Source organism: Arvicanthis niloticus, chromosome 8, assembly GCF_011762505.2.
Source record: "Arvicanthis niloticus isolate mArvNil1 chromosome 8, mArvNil1.pat.X, whole genome shotgun sequence".
Taxonomy (NCBI): domain Eukaryota; kingdom Metazoa; phylum Chordata; class Mammalia; order Rodentia; family Muridae; genus Arvicanthis; species Arvicanthis niloticus.
The window spans coordinates 55786003-55806338 of NC_047665.1; the positions used below are offsets into that span (position 1 = coordinate 55786003).

At 42.6% G+C, this 20336-nt stretch overlaps 1 protein-coding gene across 1 annotated transcript in view; it reads right to left on the reverse strand.

The window, feature by feature from the left end:
- Positions 1-19995, reverse strand: part of Il2ra (interleukin 2 receptor subunit alpha) — a 58748-nt gene extending 38753 nt beyond the window's left edge. The window contains exon 1 of the mRNA XM_034510817.2: positions 19748-19995. Coding sequence (XP_034366708.1) covers positions 19748-19811 — 64 coding nt within the window. The 5' untranslated portion in view covers positions 19812-19995. The remainder of the gene's footprint in view (positions 1-19747) is intronic.
- Positions 19996-20336: the final 341 nt, after the last annotated feature.

A 20336-nucleotide genomic window follows, 5' to 3' on the forward strand; every position in this document is an offset into this window, starting at 1 on the left:
CTGAGGTTCTGAGACAGAGGATTAGCCAACAACTTGGGCATTTTCCACTCCTGCAGGCACAAGGACAAGACTGGCCAGTGAGAATTGTTAGCCCTTCCTCTAGGCTCTGCCCAACAGTTACCTAGCAACAGCCAGGTACTAGTCTGGCTTGCTATAAAAGCATTGTTTGGCCTCTCTCTCCCTTTCCCTCTCTTTTCCCCTCCTCCTTCCTCTCCCTCCTCCCTCCCCCTCCCTTTCTCCTGTGTCTCCCTGTTCTCTGGATTTTCCTGTCCACCCCCCCCCCCCGCCCGGTCCCCTTTCTTCCTCTGCATCTACTCCCTTCCCCAGACCTCCTTCCCATATCCCAAATAAACCTCATTTTATACTAGACCTGTCGTAAACTTGGGGCGGGGGGGGGGGGTTGGTGGATGTCTCAGCATGAACCTGCTAAAATACCTCCTGCAAAATATACCAAGAATAGCATCCACGTGGATCCTACCTCACAGAGTACTGGGGTTTGCTAAGGTAGTGCAGGGGTGTGAATATAGTCTTGCAATGTCATTGTCAAGGCAGCTGGAACTCAGTATCTGTGCTGTCCTGTCTGGTTTGACCTGTTTGACTAGAAGACAAGATCCACCCCCAAAAGACACACACACCAAATATACTACATACACCACATGCACAACACACACACACACACACACACACACACACACACACACACACACACAGAGTGAATTCTTTAAGCTGGGAAAAGAAGCATTTCTATTACCTAGGCAAGAGAGAAGCTTCAACTTGCTTAATTTTCCTGTTAGGTTTGCCTTGTTTGCCCTCACTAGTCTTTTCTCATTCCTTTATCTAGTTGAATGTTTTAATTATCTAACTCAGACCTTTCCCATCTATTTCTCACCTTTATTATATATTCCATATATATGTATATATATTCTTATATTAATTCTACTTTCATTATTATATATCTTTTCTGTGCATTTGATATCAGCTCTTATGATCATTGATGTTGTTGACATTATCTCAATAGGATTTTATTGTATAAATATATAAACATTGTAGAATGTATTTGCTTCTGAGCCATTGACGTTGCTGTTAGTGCTGGAGATCAAGCGGAGCACTGTGAACATACAAGGTAGGAGGTGAGATATACTTCCATCCCAGATGAGAGAACTTACACCATACTCCATTCATTACTTATTCCTGCTTAAACTTAGGCAACATCTCAATAGCAATAATGAAGGCAACAAAAGACCCAAGATGCAGAGGAGTGGGGTTAGGATCAGGGTTGAAGACTCAACACTGGATGTAACAACAAAGAGAAGTAACACATTGGGCTCTCTCCACACAAGAGAGGCACTGCTATAAATCACCTCTACACTCTTCCAAGTTACATAACTCTGAGTCTACATCAATAGCCAGAGATAATGCAGCTAACATGCTGCAGCGTCTATAACACAACTCCTGAACTATCAAAGAGACCACACTCATGGGAACTCTAGCGTAAAAGCAGGCCAACCAATCAGATGCTACCAAATACAGCCCAGGAAGCCAAGGGAAACCACAAGAAATAACCCAACTAGAATTAAGCCCAACACTCACTACAAAACAAACTGATGTTCCAAGGACCACTAATAAGAAAAGGTTATTCTATAAGAAGGTCTGTTAGTTGTCAGCTTGATTCATGCATATTTACATTGCTGTGTGCTCAATACATAGGAAATGTACATTCTCTTTACCATACATGGAACTGTTACAAAAACTGAACTCCTACTAGGCACCAGAGGTGGTTTCTATGAGTATCAAAGAGTGAGCATTACACAGATTCATTTTCTAACCACTGTGCAATGAAATTAGAAGTTAAGAACAGAAAGCAAAACCACAAACAACAATAAAATTTCACACATCGTTTTTTTCAAAAAGAAAGCTCAAACTTCCAAACAAATCTGTGGATCAAAGGGGAACTGAGAACTCATTCTGTAAAATACTCTACACTGAATGGCAATGAAGATGATAATCACAAACCCTTGCAGTGCTGAGCCAACACAGTATCTCCAGAGATGTCTACAGCCCCAAAGGAAAATACATGTATAAAGAAAGACATTGTCCTGGTTAATATTTACTGAAGGAAATTAAAAACAGTGGGATAATGTTAAAGGAAAGAGATCAAAATGAAAGGTCTAAGACTCCCCAGAAGGGGACCCCACTCGAGTCTCAGGATAGCACGCACCCAAAACACACGAGAGACCGACTTGATGCAAGTACATGAGGCAGTTTAATCAGAGCTCTGGGACAGTCCATATCTCCATATCTCACATAGGGGATAGAGGGACTGACCCCTTGGCTCAGGGGTCTAGGGTTTATATATGGGCGGGTGGGGAAAAGGGGGAACTTTCGCACGGGTGCACACGATTAGTTGTTTTACTTTTTTGAACCTCAGCAGGTTATACTGGTCTATGGAGCAGGGTGTAGTTCTTCTTTTGGCCAGTCAGTTTCTAGGATGTTTTAACAGACCTTTGTCTTGTAACTCCACCTCCTCTATATCTAATTAACTGGGTCCAAACCTGCTGGCAGGCACTTTTAACTATTTAGGTTAGGGAAAAGGAATGGAATCACAGGGCCCTGTTATTTTTATTAGTTTGGGCCTATTTCAAAAGTTTCTTTCAAAAACTGTAAAGGAAGAATTGATCAAGGAAAAAAAAAAAAAAACCCAGCAGGGAATGTCAGTCAAATGAAAAGCTATTCATTTAAGTAGATTCTGAAAATAGCCAGGACTAAAAGAAGCAAGAACAGAGCAACAGTATGAAGAAAAGAGAGATGTAAATTTGATCTACCAGAAACTCAAAAATGAGTGAGATTTCAAGTTCAAGCCCAGCCTGAGGTACATGGTGATGCCTTGTCTTAGAAAGGGAGAACGCAATTGAAGAAAGAATAGAACTATATATAGTAAACCAATCATTTGAAAAAGTCAACTTGTGAACAAATATATGAACTAGGTAGCAGGTGCTTAATGCAAACTATTTCAGAGGGTGTCTTAGTTACTTTTCTATTGCTGTGCTAGGACACCATGACTTACAAAGAAAACACTTAATTTGGCTTATGGTTTCAGGGAGTTTGAATCCATGAGGGCAGAGTAAAGGAGTAGCTGATAGCTCAGATCTTTGTCCATAGCCATGAGGCAGAGAGAGAGCCCTGGGGTATCACATGAGTCTCTCCTCAAAGATCACCTCTCCTAATCCTTCCCAAACTGGAAATTCCACCCCCCTGGGAACTAAGTATTCAAATATATGAGCCTATAGGAGCTATTCTCATTCAAACCACCACAGAAGCTTAAAGGGTTCTTTCTCAGTCCTTTTACAGAGTCATTTTAGTCTTCCTATTAAACTTGGAATGGACTGCCGAGAAAATGGTCATAGGACTAGCTCACAAAAACAGATGGCAGAATATCGATTACACAATGTGTACTCGGTTTTAGGCAGGTGTGATAAAAACTAATATTCTTGTCAAGTAGAGTTTATCTCAGCAGTGATGGATGGTGCATTAGTGAAGAATCTCTTGATATGACTCTGTTTAAAGGTGGAAAATTACATGGTCATGCCAATAGCAGAAAGCAAATTCAAAGATGAGTAAGAGAATAGGCTTTAAAGCCAGACACAGTGGCAGATTCCTTAAAGGACAGGTGGGTCTCTGACTTCTAGATCAGCCTGATCTCCATAGTGAGTTCCAGGATAGTCGTTCCAGAACTGCCAGGCCTATACAGTGAGACCCTGTCAAAAACTCTCTCTCTCTCTCTCTCTCTCTCTCTCTCTCTGTGTGTATTAAAAAAATCTTTCATGGTGGTCATTATTAAAGAAAAGTTTCTTAAAATTAAAAGGAAAATACTGAAATAACCATATATGCAGAATGGTGGTTAGCCTGTGGTTGTGAGTCCTGATGTTATTTGACCCATTGTTTTGGAGGCCCAGCTCTCTCAGGCTGTATCAAAGTGTCAGTTTCCATAAGGCAGGAGTGTGTGACTCACCAGTAAGACCGTTTTGGAGAAAACCCTGTGCCTTCGTGGTGGTAATTACAGAAACAACAAACGGTAGGTCTACAAGAACTAGGAATTTGCTCTTAGAAAGAGAACAAGAAACAATGAGCTGAGAACTGCCCTCTATCTCACAGAGCTGTCTCTACATTGTCACATCAGTTGTGTAGTGGTTGGGCCTGTCTTTTTCTAGCTCTCCAGTCCCTCAGTGAAAACAAGCTTCAGCACTTGAAAGAGTTAACCACAAACTTACCACAGAATGTCAACTTGATTTAAATTAAAGTGTTATCAGATTAAAAAAGAAAGGGAGAGAGAGAGAGAGGGGAAAAAAAAACGGGGGGGGGGGGGAAGAAATATTCCTGTTCTTTCTCTGAAAACTAAAGACAGTTTTCCCCTCAAATCTTAGACACTGATTTCTTGGGAAGGAGCCATATTTTTAGCGGCGCTCTGCTAAATTGGTAAATTCCACCCACAATCTTCTGAAAAACAGACAGAGCCTTCCGAGAAGTAAGTTGTAATCATGAGGGCTAGTTTCAAATGGATATCTGTGGGATTTCCCCTGCATTTGTAGTCCCAGAACTCAGCAGGCTGAGGGGTGTGATTGTCATGAATTCGAGGCCAGCCTATCTATATATATAGTGAGTCAGTTCAGGATACATAGCTGGACCCTGTCTATAAATAAATAAATAAGCAAGCAAACAAGCAAGCAAACAAACAAACAAACAAATACGGCTAGAGAGAAGGCCCAACTGTTAAGAGCCCTGGCTGCTCTTCCAGAGAGGCTCTGAGGTCAATTCCCAGCAACCACACGGTGGCTCCCAACCATCTGTAATGGGATCCAATGCCCTCTGTTGTCTGATGCCCTCTTCTCTCATATATGCATACCCACACATAGAGCACACACACACACACACACACACACACACTACATAAATAAATAAATTGTTAAAATAAACAAACAAAACACAATTAGAGATCGGAGAAGTAACCACGATGTGGGACAGCCATTTAAGTTGCAGCCAACGATCGGACTGAGCACGGGGACCCCGACGGAGGAGTTAGGGCAAGGACTGAAGGAGCTGATGGGGTTTGCAACCCCATAGGAAGAACAACAATATCAACCAACCAGACTCCCCAGAGCTCCCAGGGACTAAACCACCAACAAAAGAGTACACATGGAGGGACCCATGGCCCCATCTGCATATGTAGCAGAGGATGGCCTTATCTGGCATCAATGGGAAGGGAGGCCCTTGGTCATGTGATGGTTTGATGCCCCAGTGTAGGGGAATGCCAGGGCAGTGAGGCTGGGGTGGGTGGATAAACATCCTCATAGAAGCAGGGGGAGTGGGATGGGATCGGGGATTGCAAAGGGGAAGCCAGAAAGGAGGATAACATTTGAAATGTAAATAAAATAACCAAAAAAAAAAAAAAAAAAAAAGATTAGAAGAGAAACAGAAAACAAAAAATAGTCACGAAAACCTGAGGCACCTAGGAGCAACTAGGCTGAGCACTGCCTGGTATAAGCACTTATACTGTATATTATAATATGAATGTGTACTGAAATATATGAAACCAAGGCTGAGAGATGGTTTCCTGAGTTTGCCACGCAAGCATGAAAACCTGAGTTCATTCATTTCCTTGGCACTCAATAAACTCTGTATGGCTCTGCACATTCAAACCCGGACACGGGAGGATCCAGGAGGCAGAGACAGGCGCCCCTCCCCACCCCCAGCTCGCTGTCTAGACAGCCTAAGGTTATCAATGGTGGCAATTGTATTCTCTAAAGAGCAGGATGGCATGCTCTGGCCAATAGTTCCTCATTTCCTCAGCACCAGCAGCTAAAAATTACCTCAGAGAAGCAGCCTCTGAAGAGATGGTGAGAAAGGGAAAGTGATGCCTGGGACCAGACAGGGAAACCTAGAAGTGAGCCCTCAGGGCGCACCTCCCCTTAGGGAGTACCAGCGGGACATCTGAGGACACAGTGGCCTTTTATTCTAAAAAGACTCTTTAAAAGATCCGTTTACTTTCCTTTAAGTAAGGAGTTTTCTCTTTACAAAGGTTCTTTTTTTGTTGTTGTTCTAAATCAAGCTCTGAGCAGAGGTGTCACTACCACAAGGACAGGAAGCACATACCACGCTGATACTCAGCTGAGTGACAGGCTTGGCAGGGAAAGCCACCGCAAGCTGCCCACAGTCAGCAAGTGTCAACAGACAACCCGGTGTCAAGTCACTGGCCCCAAAACTCCCTGGAAACTCTCAGGGTGCTGGGCAGGAAGAGGTTGACGTCAGCATAGATGTCGGGGACTTCAAAAGAAACTTTTAGAAACATTTCTTTTGCCATTACCTGCAACACAATAAACTGACCTTTTGCCTGGGGACATGGGCCTGTTTGATTTTAGGGCTGCTTTCATTTACATCTGTACATCGTGGTTTTTTAATATATCACTTTATTATGTACTATTCTTATAGTTTATTAATACATCTTTAAAGCACTGCTTTTTTTTTTCTTTATACAGTATAGTAAGAACTGGGAACCCAGCTCAGAGGTAAAGTGTTTGTCTAGTATGAATTGAACCCTGGGCTCAATCCTCAGCATCACAGAAAAGAAAAACCAGTCTAGTGTGATAATCTGCTAGATACTATCCCAGCACTTGGGGGATGCTGAGGAAGGAAGACAATGAGTTTAAGGCCATCCTGGACTGCTGGGAAGTTCAAGGTCAGCCTGAGTTAGAGTCCTTGTCTTACAAAACAAGAGTCAGTGGTAGAATGCTTACCTAGTTTAGCATGGTAAGATCCTGGGTTAGATCCTTAGAACCACAGGAGATAGAGATAGAGGTAGAGATAGAGACAGAGACAGAGACAGAGACAGAGACAGAGGCAGAGAAAGAGGTAGAGATAGAGATAGAGATAGAGATAGAGATAGAGATAAGGCAACAGGAGGGCAGGGAGGGAAAGAGAGGAGAGAGGAGGGGAAAGGAGGACAGGGGAGGGCAGGGAAGGGGAGGAGAGGGAAGTGGAGGGGATGAAAGTGGAGGGGAAGACAGGCAGTGAGAGAGGAAGGAAGGGGAGGGGAAGGGAGAGGAAGAAAAGAGTGGGCAGAGCAAGGAAAGGAAAGGGTGGGGAGAGCAGAAGAAGGGAGGAGAAGAGAGAGGAGGGGAGGGGAAGGTGAGGCAAAGGGAGGGGAGAAGAGGGGAAGAGAGGACAGGGCAGGGCAGGGGAGGGGAGAGGAGGGGAAGAGAGGACAGGGCAGGGTAGAGGAGGGAAAGGGAGGGAAGGGGAAGGGAGGGGAGGGGAAGGGAGGGGAAGAGAAGGAAACCTACTAATGGTGTGAATTGGATTAATGAGGTTCCTTCCCTCCTGCCCTCCCTCCTTCCCCTTTTTTCTTTCTTCCTTGAAGAGGTCATAGATGTTGAGGACCTGAGAAATCTTTACGTGTACTCAGACATGTGGTAGTTGGCCTATAGATCATGCCTCTAAGACTCCCAAGGCTGCGGGAAACAGTCTGTTACTGAAGGACTCCAAATGTCTCCTACCTGAAATGTCCCTGCAAGGTACTGCAAAGCACATAGCCTCTGTGCAAATATAACTATAAATATAACTTCAAACTGGGAAGTGTTGGATTCACACAGACAAAACAATGCTCTGAGCCCTTCTCTCTCTTCTAAGTGTATGCGTACTGGGAGGCGGTTCCTAGCCTACGGTGTCGGTCTTGCAGGAGTAGTGGCCATTAGCTCTGTACTCTTACTTGAATCTCAGCCCTTGGCTTGGGTGGCAAGAGTCCTGGCAGTGTTTCTTTCCTCATAGATGATAAGCTCACGGGGCCAAGAGTTGGGTCTTGTTCATCTCCACCTCCCTAACCTTGTGAGAAGTTGCTCAATAGATCGTGAGAGAATTAATGAGACGAGGAGTGAACAGAGCAACAGACATAGAATAATGAGAAGTCTGGTCACAAGTGTAGGATTTTCCTTGCCATGTGTCACATTTACCTGTAAGCAGCTTCTTAGTCTGCCCTTGGAAGCATATACCCATCTTTGTCTTTTGTTTTTTATTACTGAGAGCACACACACACAAAAAAAATCTGAAGGAGGTATCTATTTTGGTCCCACACAGAAAACAGTGGGTGACTCTGTAGGCAGAAGATGGCAATTCCTGAACAAGGTATGGTGACTCACGGCCAAAGGTGCTCAGAATTTCCTTTGCTTTGCTGGCTGCCAGCAGAGTTGCCTGCCTGCTGGCTGCCTTGCCTTCTTTGAAACGCTATCAGATGCAAGGAAAACACCCCAGGTAACAGAAAGATTCAGAGAATACAGGATCTAAGACTAGCAGGGTCCTGAGGAGCTCCTACCAGACTGAGAGAGAGACACACACGCACTTGAACTCCAGCAAGGCTGGAGGGATCTGGACTTTGAGGCTGGCCTTAATCACATCATGAATTTCTAAGCCATCTGGGCTACATAAGATTGTGTTTCAGAAAGAAAATAAAAAGAGGCTGAGGCTATGCTGGGATGTAACTTCCAGTGAGAGCAGGTTTGGATCCTACCCTCCAGGTAAAAGTCCCAGCACGATGATTGTATTCTTGTAGCCCTAGCAGCCAGGGCTGGGGAAGAAAAGGACCCTGCAGCTCTCTAAGCAGGTAGTCTAGCTGACTCTGTGAGCTCCAGGTTTAGTGAGAGACTCTGTCCCAAAAAAGATAAGGTAAAGAGACAAAAGAAAATGGAATGTGAACCTCTGACCTCCACACACATGTTTATATGCATGCATGTACACACACACACACACACACACACACACACACACACACAAATAAGACAAGAGATTCAACAGGTGGGCCATTTGGGTAGACTGGAGCTGCTGTCTGTGTAAGATGGCCATGGCTCAGGATGTTGGGTAGAGATACTCTAAGCTCAGATTCTAGAGACTTCCTAGTTCTGTTACACCAGCTGCTGATTTAACTGACCAAAGACTCTGTTGGTCAACTATAAAGTGAAGATAACAAGAACTGCTTTTTACTTTGTTTTATTTCCGGGACTCACTGTGTAGCCCTGACTGACTTAGAACTCTCTGTGTCAGCGGTTCTCAACCTGTGCGTTACATAAGACTATCTGGAAATGCAGATATTTACATTACAATTCATAAGAGTAACTAAATTGCAATTATGAGGTAGCAATGAAAATAATTTTATGTTTGGGGGTCACCACAGTGTGAGGAACTGTGTTAGAGAGCCATAGCATTAGGAGGGCTGAGAACACTGCTTTGTGTAGAGGAGGCGAGAGTGGCCAATTTTGGTAATGCAGAGGAAGGAGTAGATTATGTGAAACAACTTGCATATGAAATTGACTTTGGCCAATACCCCTTAGATTGGTTAAGGTTGGGGTCAGGGGCCAGGTGGCAGGCCAATCGCTTTGTTTTAGGATGGTCACATCAGCTCCTGTGTCAACCAAGCCTTGGAATGCCTTTCCATCCAGCCATAGTGTCATCATAGGTTTTTGTTTAACTATAGGCTGTACCCAGTATGCATCAGAGGAACCAAAGCCTTGATCCCCTCTTTTAGAATTCTTATATTTGTGATCAGTAGGAAACAATGGAAGTAACAATAGTTGAGCTATCCTCCTTCCTGTAGGAATGGTGACTATATTCTGAATTGCCTGAGCCATTACCTTAATCTCACCTTGATAATCATTATTTATTACTCCAGGAAAAATTTGTAGTCCCTGCATAGTAGTACTGCTTCTTCCCACTATCAGGCCAAACACATTTGGATACAGTGGTCCAAACACTCCAGTGGGTAATGCCTGAGGTCCCATTTCTGCGGTTAATACTGTGTGGGTGGCAGAACTGAGGTCTAGTCCTGCGCTTCCTGGTGTTGCTCGACTGAGTTTAGAAAGGGATTGGTGTTTGCTGGTAGGACACTGACTGCTCCATAAGCCTGTTTTGGCTTGTGTTGGTTCGGGGCCTTGAGCTGGCCCCTGTTCCCTTTTTTCCAGATTATGGGAAAAAGTGTTTCCTTGAGCATCTCTTTTGGACCTACATTCACTAGCCCAATGCCTTCCACGTTTGCAAAGTGGGCAGAGCCCAGGCTGTTTTCTGGGCTGTTTCTGGTTTACTCATTTTCTGCCTTGCAATCTCTTGAAAAGTGTCTAGGCTTGCTACATTTAAAACAGGCCTTTTTGTTTCTACTTGCCAAAAAGTCTCTTACTGATTGTCCTTGCATGGCAGCAGCCATAGCTAAGCCCTGTTGGTAGGAGGGACCTATATTAGAACAGAGTATGATATACCCTGTAAGGTCTGTCTTTTTCCTGTAGGGTCTAATGGCCGCTTGGCAGGCAGGATTGGCATTTTCATATGCAAGTTGTTTCACATAATCTACTCCTGCCTCTGCATTACCAAAAATCCTCCCTGCTGTTGTCATTAATCAATGAACAAAATCAGAAAATCGTTCATCAGGTCCTTGTCTGACTGCTGTTAAGGACACACTAGGGTCTTTTGCTGGGAGTTTACGCCAAGCCTTCATTGCTGCATTTTGAATTTGAGCGAATAAGCCTGGGTCATATTGCATCTGGTTATCACTAGAAGCAAATTGCTCTTCTCCTACTAAGGCATCAAAGGACCAACCATTGCCTGCCTGAATGTTTCTCCTAGCTGTTTCTTTACAGTTCTCATGATACTCTGATTTCCAAATAAGATAGTCACCACCGCTAAGAATTGCTCTCACTAAAGTATTCCAGTTGCCAGGAGTCAGCCACTCCTCTGCAGCAGACTCTAAAATTGCAAGAGTAAAGGGAGCAGTGGCACTGTATTGTGATACTGCATTTTTAAATTCCTTAATAATTTGAAAATCAAACCCTGAGTGATGTTTCCAAGCAACCCGTTGATTGTCTCTGGTGTCTGATACAGGGAAAGCCTCAGCATCTCCCTTCTCTGGATGATCTGTGGCTAATCTTAAGTTAGGGGACAGGGACTGCCCCTTTGGACTCCTAGTAGAGGAGCACAAGGAGCTGGGGGGATTTTCGCAGTTTACCTCTTGAGATATCTTCCCTGTCTTTAATTTTTGTAGCTGATTAATTAAGTCCTGATACTCTTTTTCTAACTCTATTTGTTGTTTAAGAACAGAGATTTTTTTTTCCTGTAACTCCCTTATGGGATCTATAACCACCATCTCCATTTCGGGAGCACTTGGAGGCGGAAGCACGTAGGGAGGGGGTCTTCAGGAAGAGGGCCATTCAGGGTCATAATGTTTGGCTTCCTTTTCCTCTAGGTCAGCACAGTCTGGCTCTGACAAATCATCATCAACCTTTGGTTGTATTTTAGATTCTAATTTTGGATAAATACGTTTCTTTTTATTTTGAACATGAAAGACAGCATTCAAACAATGAAACAAAAGCAGACAATTAACACATGTGAGCAGCAAACAACAAAATAAAAACAGAGAGTTGAGTTCAGGCTGACTTATTTCTTGCCTCATTTTCAATAACATGACTTACCTTTCTTGAGGTGGCAGATTCCCATGGTGATCACCTTCGTTTCACTTCTGAATTTTCAGCATATCCTTCTTCCAGTAACGTCCCTCACTGGGTCTCTTGTTCTTGCTGCCCCATGTTGGGCACCAAAAATGTTGAGAACTGCACTACCCCACGCTTGGGGGCCAAAATGTCGGGGACCACTCTATCAGTGCTGGAACCCGCACTGCCAAAAGCCTTGGGGAAAAATTGTTAGAGCCTGCACTGCCCCGAACTGCTCCAGTCTGCGGGTCGGGGTTCAGTAAGAAAGAGAGTGAGGACAGACTTGAAGAATGGAGACCAGACAGAGTGTGATCCAATCCCACTTATTCTTCAGTCTCTCTTCTTCTCTCCAAGTCCCTCATTCCTAGTCCCTAGTGCCTCCAAGTTCCAAGTTTCCAGTTCCAAGTTCTAGTCTCATCCAAGTACAAGTGTCTAATCTCAAGTGTTTAATTCCTAGTTGCCTGTCTTGAGTCTCAAGTGCCTACTACTTAATAATAATTTCTTCTGTCTGCCTCTCGACTTTTATATGTCTCACTTCTAAGCCACACCTTTAAGACATGCCTTTAAGTCATGCCCTTAGGTCTTGTCTCTAAATCTGATCTCTAAGTCATGCCCTTAAGTCACACACCTTTAAGTCTTACACACCCAAAGGAAAATCCTGGCTATCTAAAACAAGATGTTATCAGAGTGTGCTCAGCTGTTGTAGGCTATTGTAATCAAGTCTCTTGTCAGGGTATATGGCTCAAGATGGCTGCAAGGATGATAGATGCCTTCTGTTGGCTCTCCACAGCTGCTTTGGTTTCCCAAGTGTTAAACATAAAGGCATAAACCAACACAACTACCTTATTTTGAAAATTGAACCAAGAGATACTGATTTAACATAGTACTAAGAGATGGCACATAGACAGTGAGCATACGCTCTTCTTCTTATTATCACTGTTTAAAATGCTTCTTCTGGAACTGGAGGGAGGCTTCAGCAGTTAAAAGCACTTGTTGCTCTTGCAGAGGACCCTAGTTTGAGTCCCAGCACCCACATAGTGCCTCACAACCTCCCATAATTCCAGTTTCAAGGGATCCAATGCCTTATTCTGGCCTCTTTGGACATCAAGCATGCCCAGAGTACACATACACACATGCAGGCCAAACACATAAATAAATAAATAAATAAATAAATAAATAAATAAATAAATACCAGTGCTTTTATTGGGTGAAACCATTTACTGTGGGTAGTCCAGTCATGTGAGCCTAAGCCTCCTGCATGTGGGATGCCTGGTGCTACCTTGAGAGTTACTGGTCAAAGCCTAGTGATCTGGCAGGGTAGAAGTAGGCTGTCATGTTAGAAGCTATGGGATTCTGGCCTTGTGGTATGAGGTTGAGAGGGCCTCATTAGAGTTAAAAAACACTGATGTAGGGGTAGAAGAAAACTCAAAAATTCTTTGACTATATCCAGGGTGTCATGTGGTACTGGCAAGGCTACTCAGTAACCCATCATGTCAAAGAAATCTAGAGACAACTAATGCCTGTGGGCACTGGAGGATTTAAGTGGGATGAGGAACATCTAAAGTCTCTTGTCTGAGCAAAATTATTATTGTCATTGTTATTATTATTACCATTATTATTGCACATGTCCATGTGGGTACATCTGTGTGTGTGTGTGTGTGTGTATGTGTGTGTCTGTGTGCCATCCCATCTTTCCTCTTGAGATATGGTTTCCCATCAGCTTAGAGCTCACTGATTTGGTTGGTAGACCAGTAAGCTCCAGCAATCTGCCCATCTCTGCTTTCTCAGCAATGGGATTACAAACATGTGCCAACATGTTCAGCTTTTTTATGTGGGGAAAGTATTAATTTTTTATCAGAGAAACACTATGTACTTGAAACTCATTTTGTTCAGGCACAGATCTCTATGCATATATACACATACACATACACATATAACTCAACGACTTGGTTCTGTTCAGCTCCTCAGTCTTCAGTTGACCGCAAATGGATGACAGTCCATGTGTACAGCTTCAGTAGAATCATCACATAATACTATCTTTTTAAGATTCTCTGTTATTCTTAAGCACCCTTCAGAGCTAGGTTCTCTGAAAGCCCTTCTCAGAGCATCTTCTTTAGTTACCCAGGCGGTAGGCTGTTCTCTGTATTCTAACCACTTGTAATATTCATAGGCTGTGTTATCTAGACTGTGCAACCTTTGATCAATATTTGATCTTTTCTGGAGTTGTTTCCCATTTTAGTCTCAAGCTCTGTGTGGATAGGTAGTGTGCATTTTGTTTGTTTGTTTGTTTGTTTGTTTGTTTTGGTTACATGATAACCTGTTGCTCAGAACTGGACCCACGCACTGACAACATACATCTCATGTTAGAGCATGTTTGAACTAGAATTTCAAGCTACCAAATCCCTCTCCAAACAGAATGCTTTATAACAAAATCCCCAGGGGTCTCATAAAGTTTGAGACATGCTCCTCTATTCTCAAAGAACAAAAATGAAGCATCAGACTTAGACCAACATGGGAACTATTTGCATTTCTCTTCCTCTTCCTCCTCCCCCTCCTTCTCTCTTCCCCTTTTCCTTCTCTTCTTGTTTGTTCTTTTAAAAAATAGTCTCACTGTGGAGCTCTGTGCTGATCTCAAACTTACAACCTTTCTGCACCAGTCTTTCAAGTGCAAGTGCCACAGCTATGCATATACAATGTGCCTGGCTGCAGAATTATTCTGTTATTTTACTTCTCTACAGTATTAGATGGATTTCACTCCTCACTGCATCTTCATTGTTTGGAGGGACATAAAAATAATGTCATTGGTACGTCTGGTTCTTCTCCCCTGAGAGTCTAACTTCACTGGTCTGAAGAAGTCCCAGCCATCACTTTAACAAGCATTCCAGATGCACGTTGTAATTGTAGCTGGCGTTGAGAAACATGGTTCCACAGAGAGTCCCAGTGAGAACTGTGTTTTCTTGTTGATAAAGGCAAAGCCCAGAATGACCATAAAACAAGTAGCCAAAAAATGATATGAGCAACATTGAAGTAGAAAACACCCAATGCTTTTAAGATCACTTAATGGTTGTTTTCCCTGCAAATGGGTGATTTCCTTGAAAATGTGGCAGAGAGTTGGAAAGGGAATGGAATGTTGACTCATTGGCAGATGTCGGTTTTCCCTTGGCAGTCTTCCTGATCAGAATCACTCAGCAGATGTTTAGTCTTCATGTTGGAGAACAAGAGCTGTACCTTTTTCTATCCCTATAATGCATTATTTTAATGCATGAATGGATGGCTGCATAGATAAAGAGATATCACTTCTGAGAATCAGGATAAAGGCATACAAGAGATATTGTAATCAAGTCATCAAGAGGCCTGGGTTTACTGGCCAGAAGTGGTGCATGCCTTTCATCCCAGCACTCAGGAGACAGAGACAGCCTGAGTCTGAGGTGGTGGACAGCCTGGTCTACAGAGTAAGTTCCAGAACATCAAGGAAAAACAGCAACAACAACAAAAGAGATGCCTGAGTTCAAGTCCAGCACTTATTTGAAACCCATTTAGAGATAAAAGGCTTATAATATTTTTAAAAAAGAATTATCTTCATTTATGTATGTGTCTATATGTACATGCAGGCCAGAAGAGGTCACCAGATCCAAATAGGCACTTATAAGACTCCCAACATGGGTACTAGGAACCAAACTCCACAACAATAGTATACACTCTAACCACAGAGGTGTCTCGGGTCTGGAGTTTTTAACTTTTTGAAGTAATGCACTGAATAAAGGCTCCATTTTTTTTCCTCAGAGGGAATGGCTCAAGATAAAAAGAAGAAAGAGATAGATTCCCACGCCCTTTGTAAAACATAGACATAGTTTGAAGAGAGAAATGCCCGTAGCAAGCAAACAAACAAGAGAAGACTTCACCAAAACACAGTGGTGTTTTTACCCTACACCCACAACTCAAGCCGAATAGAATCACTACTCATACTGCAGTACAGAGCATTGCACTCCTGAGAGTGGGAAATAACCTAGATCCCAGCTATCGGTTTTTGGTCTGCTGATACTGGGTGACCTTTCAATCCATATGGTACTGGGCATGTCTTTGGTTGGGAACTTTTCTTGTTTCCAAAAGTACCCCAGAATAAAAAGGATGTGTGTGTGTGTGTGTGTGTGTGTGTCTTCCCCCCCCCCCAGAATTCTTGATGTATAATGATGAAATTGGAAGGGAATTGGGAATTTCAAGATCTCTGCAACAACCTTCTCCTGTTACAGACAGAAATTTGCTGAGAGCTGCGACTTGCTAGGTCTTGCCTTTGTTTTTTTCTAACATCATTAGGTATCTTGCTCCATACTATATGTCTTTAAAAGTTCATTTGCCTCCTAACTCTATTCCTCACTGACCACTGATGGCATGCTCTATTTCTTAAGGGAATTCAATCTCTATCTGTAAAATGCATGGCCACCATTGGACAGTAAGGAAAACAGAGTTAACATGAACAGCCACTGTGTTGGGGTGCGGCCTATTCTCATGGTGTTCATTGCTACCACCGGTATGGCGTCCACAAGAAATTACTCAAAAGTATCTAGAATTCTCAAAGTTTTGTGTGTGTGTGTGTGTGTGTGTGTGTGTGTGTGTGTCCAGAGCTGGAGAGATGGCTCCTTAGGTAAAGTGCTTGTTGCATAAGTATGAGGACCTCAGTTAGGATCCATAGCACTCACATAAATCAGTATGCAGCTGGAAAGATAGCTCAGAGGTGAAGAGCACTTGTTACTGTGGCAGAGAACCCAGGTTTGCTTCCCACCACCCACATGGGAGTTGAGACGCACACACACACACACACACACACACACACACACACACAGTATCAGCCCTAGGAAAGCAGAAATAGGCAGATTCTTGAAACTCTCTGACCAATCAGTTGAGCCTAACCATGTAGTCCCAGACCAGCAAGAAACTCCATCTCTAGACAACAACAATAAAAAACCCCAAACAATAAGAAAATGAACTCATATGAATGGCACCTGGGGATTAATACTTAAGTTGACCTTTGGTCTCCATACACACATTCATCTACACACATATGCACATGAACACAAAAATCCTTGCCTTTGGGAGGGATTGAGTGATGGAGGTGTTGAGCATAAGAAACTTCTGTCAGAGCATGGCCAGTTGACACATAGGTGGATAAAATAAATTATTGCTTTTTCAATGTTCAAAGCTACGTGGAGCAGAGACATGGGTTACCTATCAAGCTGTCTCTTAAGAACCCTTAGAAACAAATGTCATGACTGCTTTATTAAGTATTCCCAGTGCTTAGCAAAGCCCCATGTCTCCAAGGTCTATTTTGGATGATGACCAACGCAACAGTAGCTATAACACTGTGGAGAAACTGAAGGAGCACTGTGAAGCGTGCATTTTAATAACAGAGCTGAAGACGGGAAATTCTAGTGTGGGCAGTAGCCTTTACCAGAAAAGATAATTAGACAAGCGTATCACCTTAATATGTTTCCACACCTTCTGTCTTTCGACTCTAGAGGGATAAGGATTTGGTTACAGAATTCCTAGAATGAAAAATGATCAAGAGGCAGCTCAAAATTTTCCACGGTTCTAAGAAAGGTGGCTTCAGTTAGCTGCTGCTGTGTTGGCAACATCAGGGAGAATTCTCTTTTAACCACATCCCAAGGCCAAGTGATATAGAGAGTAAAAACACCCAGGTTGACTAATACATCCCTTGTACCACATCACAACTTTAAATAGTGGCTTTGGAAGTTTTCAGAATGAAAATCTGCCTTATGAATCAGCTAGAAATTCTATCTGTTGACAGTCTGTCTTATTTCATTAAAGACCTCTTGCCCCCAAGGAACAGAAAGACTTGTTTATTCTTTTAGACTTTTTAAAAATTTTAATATTTATTTATTTTTATATGTATAGGTCTTTAGCCCACATATATGTCTATTTGTCATGTGTGTGGTGCCTATGGAGACCAGAGGAGGTTGTCAGAATCCCTGGAACTAGAGTTACACATGGTTCTGAGCCACCATCTTGGGTCCTGGGGTCTCAGCTCCTTGCAAGAGTAATGAGTGCTCTAAACCAAAATGAGCCATCTCTCCAGCCCCATTAATTGCTTAAACTGGATTCTTCCTGGAGGATAAAGAAAGCTGAAATGAGATTATCTCTTGCCCTGGGGTAGTTTCTGGGTTACTTGCTGACTTCAACAAGCCCGGCCTTCTTTCTTTCTTTCTCTTTCCCACTGAGAACCAAGTTGCCTCTTGACACACCTCCTTGCACCTGATCTCTTTCTATTCTCAGCCAGAGTTACCTCTGCCCTTGTTTCCAATAGAAAAGACAAATAGGATGTGGGCCTTGCAACACTGATATTCTGATTTGGGGGTTACTGCTACTGATTCATGACACCAGCACTGTAAAGTGGTTAGAAGTTGTAATAAAATGTATACATCTGGTTCATCAAGCATACTCTATTAATGGCATCCCCTGACATTTTCAAGTAGTTTTCTGTCGCCTACCAACCAAATGCAAATAAAGCATTTGAAGTTGTGGGCTAGGAATGCAACCCAGGGTTGGAGTGCTTGCTTAGTGTGCTCAAGGCCTTGGATTTTTATTCCCAATAACACAGGAAAAGAAAAAGATTGTGCTTCCTGTCCAGAGCTTTAATGCCTTTGGCCCCATTCCCGTCTTTCTGTTCTTTATCCAATAACCCCATACTCAGAGAATACACTTACTGACTCCTCGGGCATTTCTATGTCTTGAGCCATGTGCTTGCTCATCTAAAATTTACCAGTCTCCAAGGCTCCATAGACACACTATCTTTATAAAACCTTCTCTGACAGCCCCACAGCCCTGTAGCTGTAAGCACACTCCAACCTGTATCATTGTCATTTCTCCATATATATATGCATAAGAAATAGTGGACAGATGTTTTGCAAAACCAAGTAAATGAGCCCTGTATAAATCATCCACAGCTCATAACGTAAGTTTGCTTCAAAGGCTTTTCTCAGAGACAGAATATGTGTAATATAAAGACTTGGTTGTTCTGACTTGAACTAACCATTAACTAACTAACTAATGGCAAGACACCATTGAGGGAAAGATGATGTTGAGGGAGAAATCACATTAAAAGCCTCCTAAAATCGTAAACATCTTAACTCCAAAGCCAAGATGCTCCTAAGAGGCCCAACACATTGCTTGCCCTCAAGTCAGCAACCAAGCTTTGTGGATAGGTCATAATTTTACTCTTCTTAATACACTTTTCTGGGGTCATTTAAAAATAAATTCCTAGAAATTAAGAATATGAAATTGTAGGCTTTAAATATATATATATATATATATATATATATATATATATATATATATATATATATATATATATATATATTTTAGCCTAGTGTGGTGGTATGCATGGAAGCAGGTGGATCTTTATGAGTTTGAGGCCAAACTAGTTTACATGGCAGATTCCAGGCAACCCAAGACTACATAAAGAGACACTCCCATCTCTCTATCTCTGTCTGTCTTGTCTATCTGTCTGTCTACATACTTATCTATCTATCTATCAACTATCATTTATCTAATCTATCATTTATCTAATATACCTATTATATCTATCTACCTATCATCTATCTCTATACCTATTATATATCTACCTATCATCTATCTAATGGACCTGAAATATATATATTTCCACACACCTTACTTCTCTTTCTATATTAACAAGAAAAAAAAAACAGTATTAGAAAATCCACCCTCAATTAAGAAGAGTTGTTTGATGTCTAAGTTGGTGGTGGGTTTTATTTCTTTAAAGAATACCTGACAAAATCCATGATAATGAAATTCACAGTTTGCATACATGTCTACAATGTACACACACAGAAGCTACACCCAGAGGAACAGAGGAAAGTCATGCTCTGAAAATGAGTATATTCATGTTTTCTGAAATTGCCATAAAATGGCATTTACAAGAAACTTCCCAAGACAGCAAAACCAAACCATCTGTGGGGATGAAACTTAAAAAGGACTATGAATAAGAAATTCCTTCCTGCTATTTAAGAAACGTTGATAGATTAGGAACCACTGAGGCACAATAAGAGAGGTCCTACTGGACCACAGACAAGAGGTAGAACTCCCCCTCTTCAGAATTTTCCACCTAATTGCTCCCTCTGGTTGTGTAGGTGAGGAGATGTAGGCTTACCAAGATTCCATTAGTCTTCCCAAGATTCTCAGGACAGACCCTGGCCTCTTACCTGCCCGACAGCTGGGAACTATGGTGAATGAGAGAAGCCCCAACATCAGCAAGCGTGGTTCCATCTTTGAGGCACGTGGAATCAGGATGGAGGAAGGAACTGGATGGAATTCTCTGCAGTATGTTGGGTCAGCCCCTTTTCTGCATCTTTCTGGGAAAATGCCTGAACAAGAGCTCTGTCCTCTCAGGCTGTCATCTTGGCTTTTATACAATGTCAATGACAGCCAGGAGTTGTTCTATTTAAGCATTAGGCTGATCTGCTCAGCAGGAAGTCGTGCCTCTGTTCTGTGATCTCATATAGGAAGTGTTTTTTGATGACAATATAGTTTGTGGTAATTTTTCAAACCAGGTTTTTTTTTAAGTTCAATTACTGGGAGGTGTGGGCAGTCAGTGTTTGGTGAGAAGGATCGGGCTTCACTTATGAGTCTTTTTTTGTGTGTGTGCTTTGCCTGTACAAGGAAAGGGGGATTCCCTGCCGTGGCAGGAGGGGTGAGCAAGCACTTCTTGGCAGTGGTCTCACTTAGGGTTTTGTAAACTGAGTCCTCTAGGGGGAGTCTTCCCCAGAAGACTCAACAAAGACTGAGAAGCCA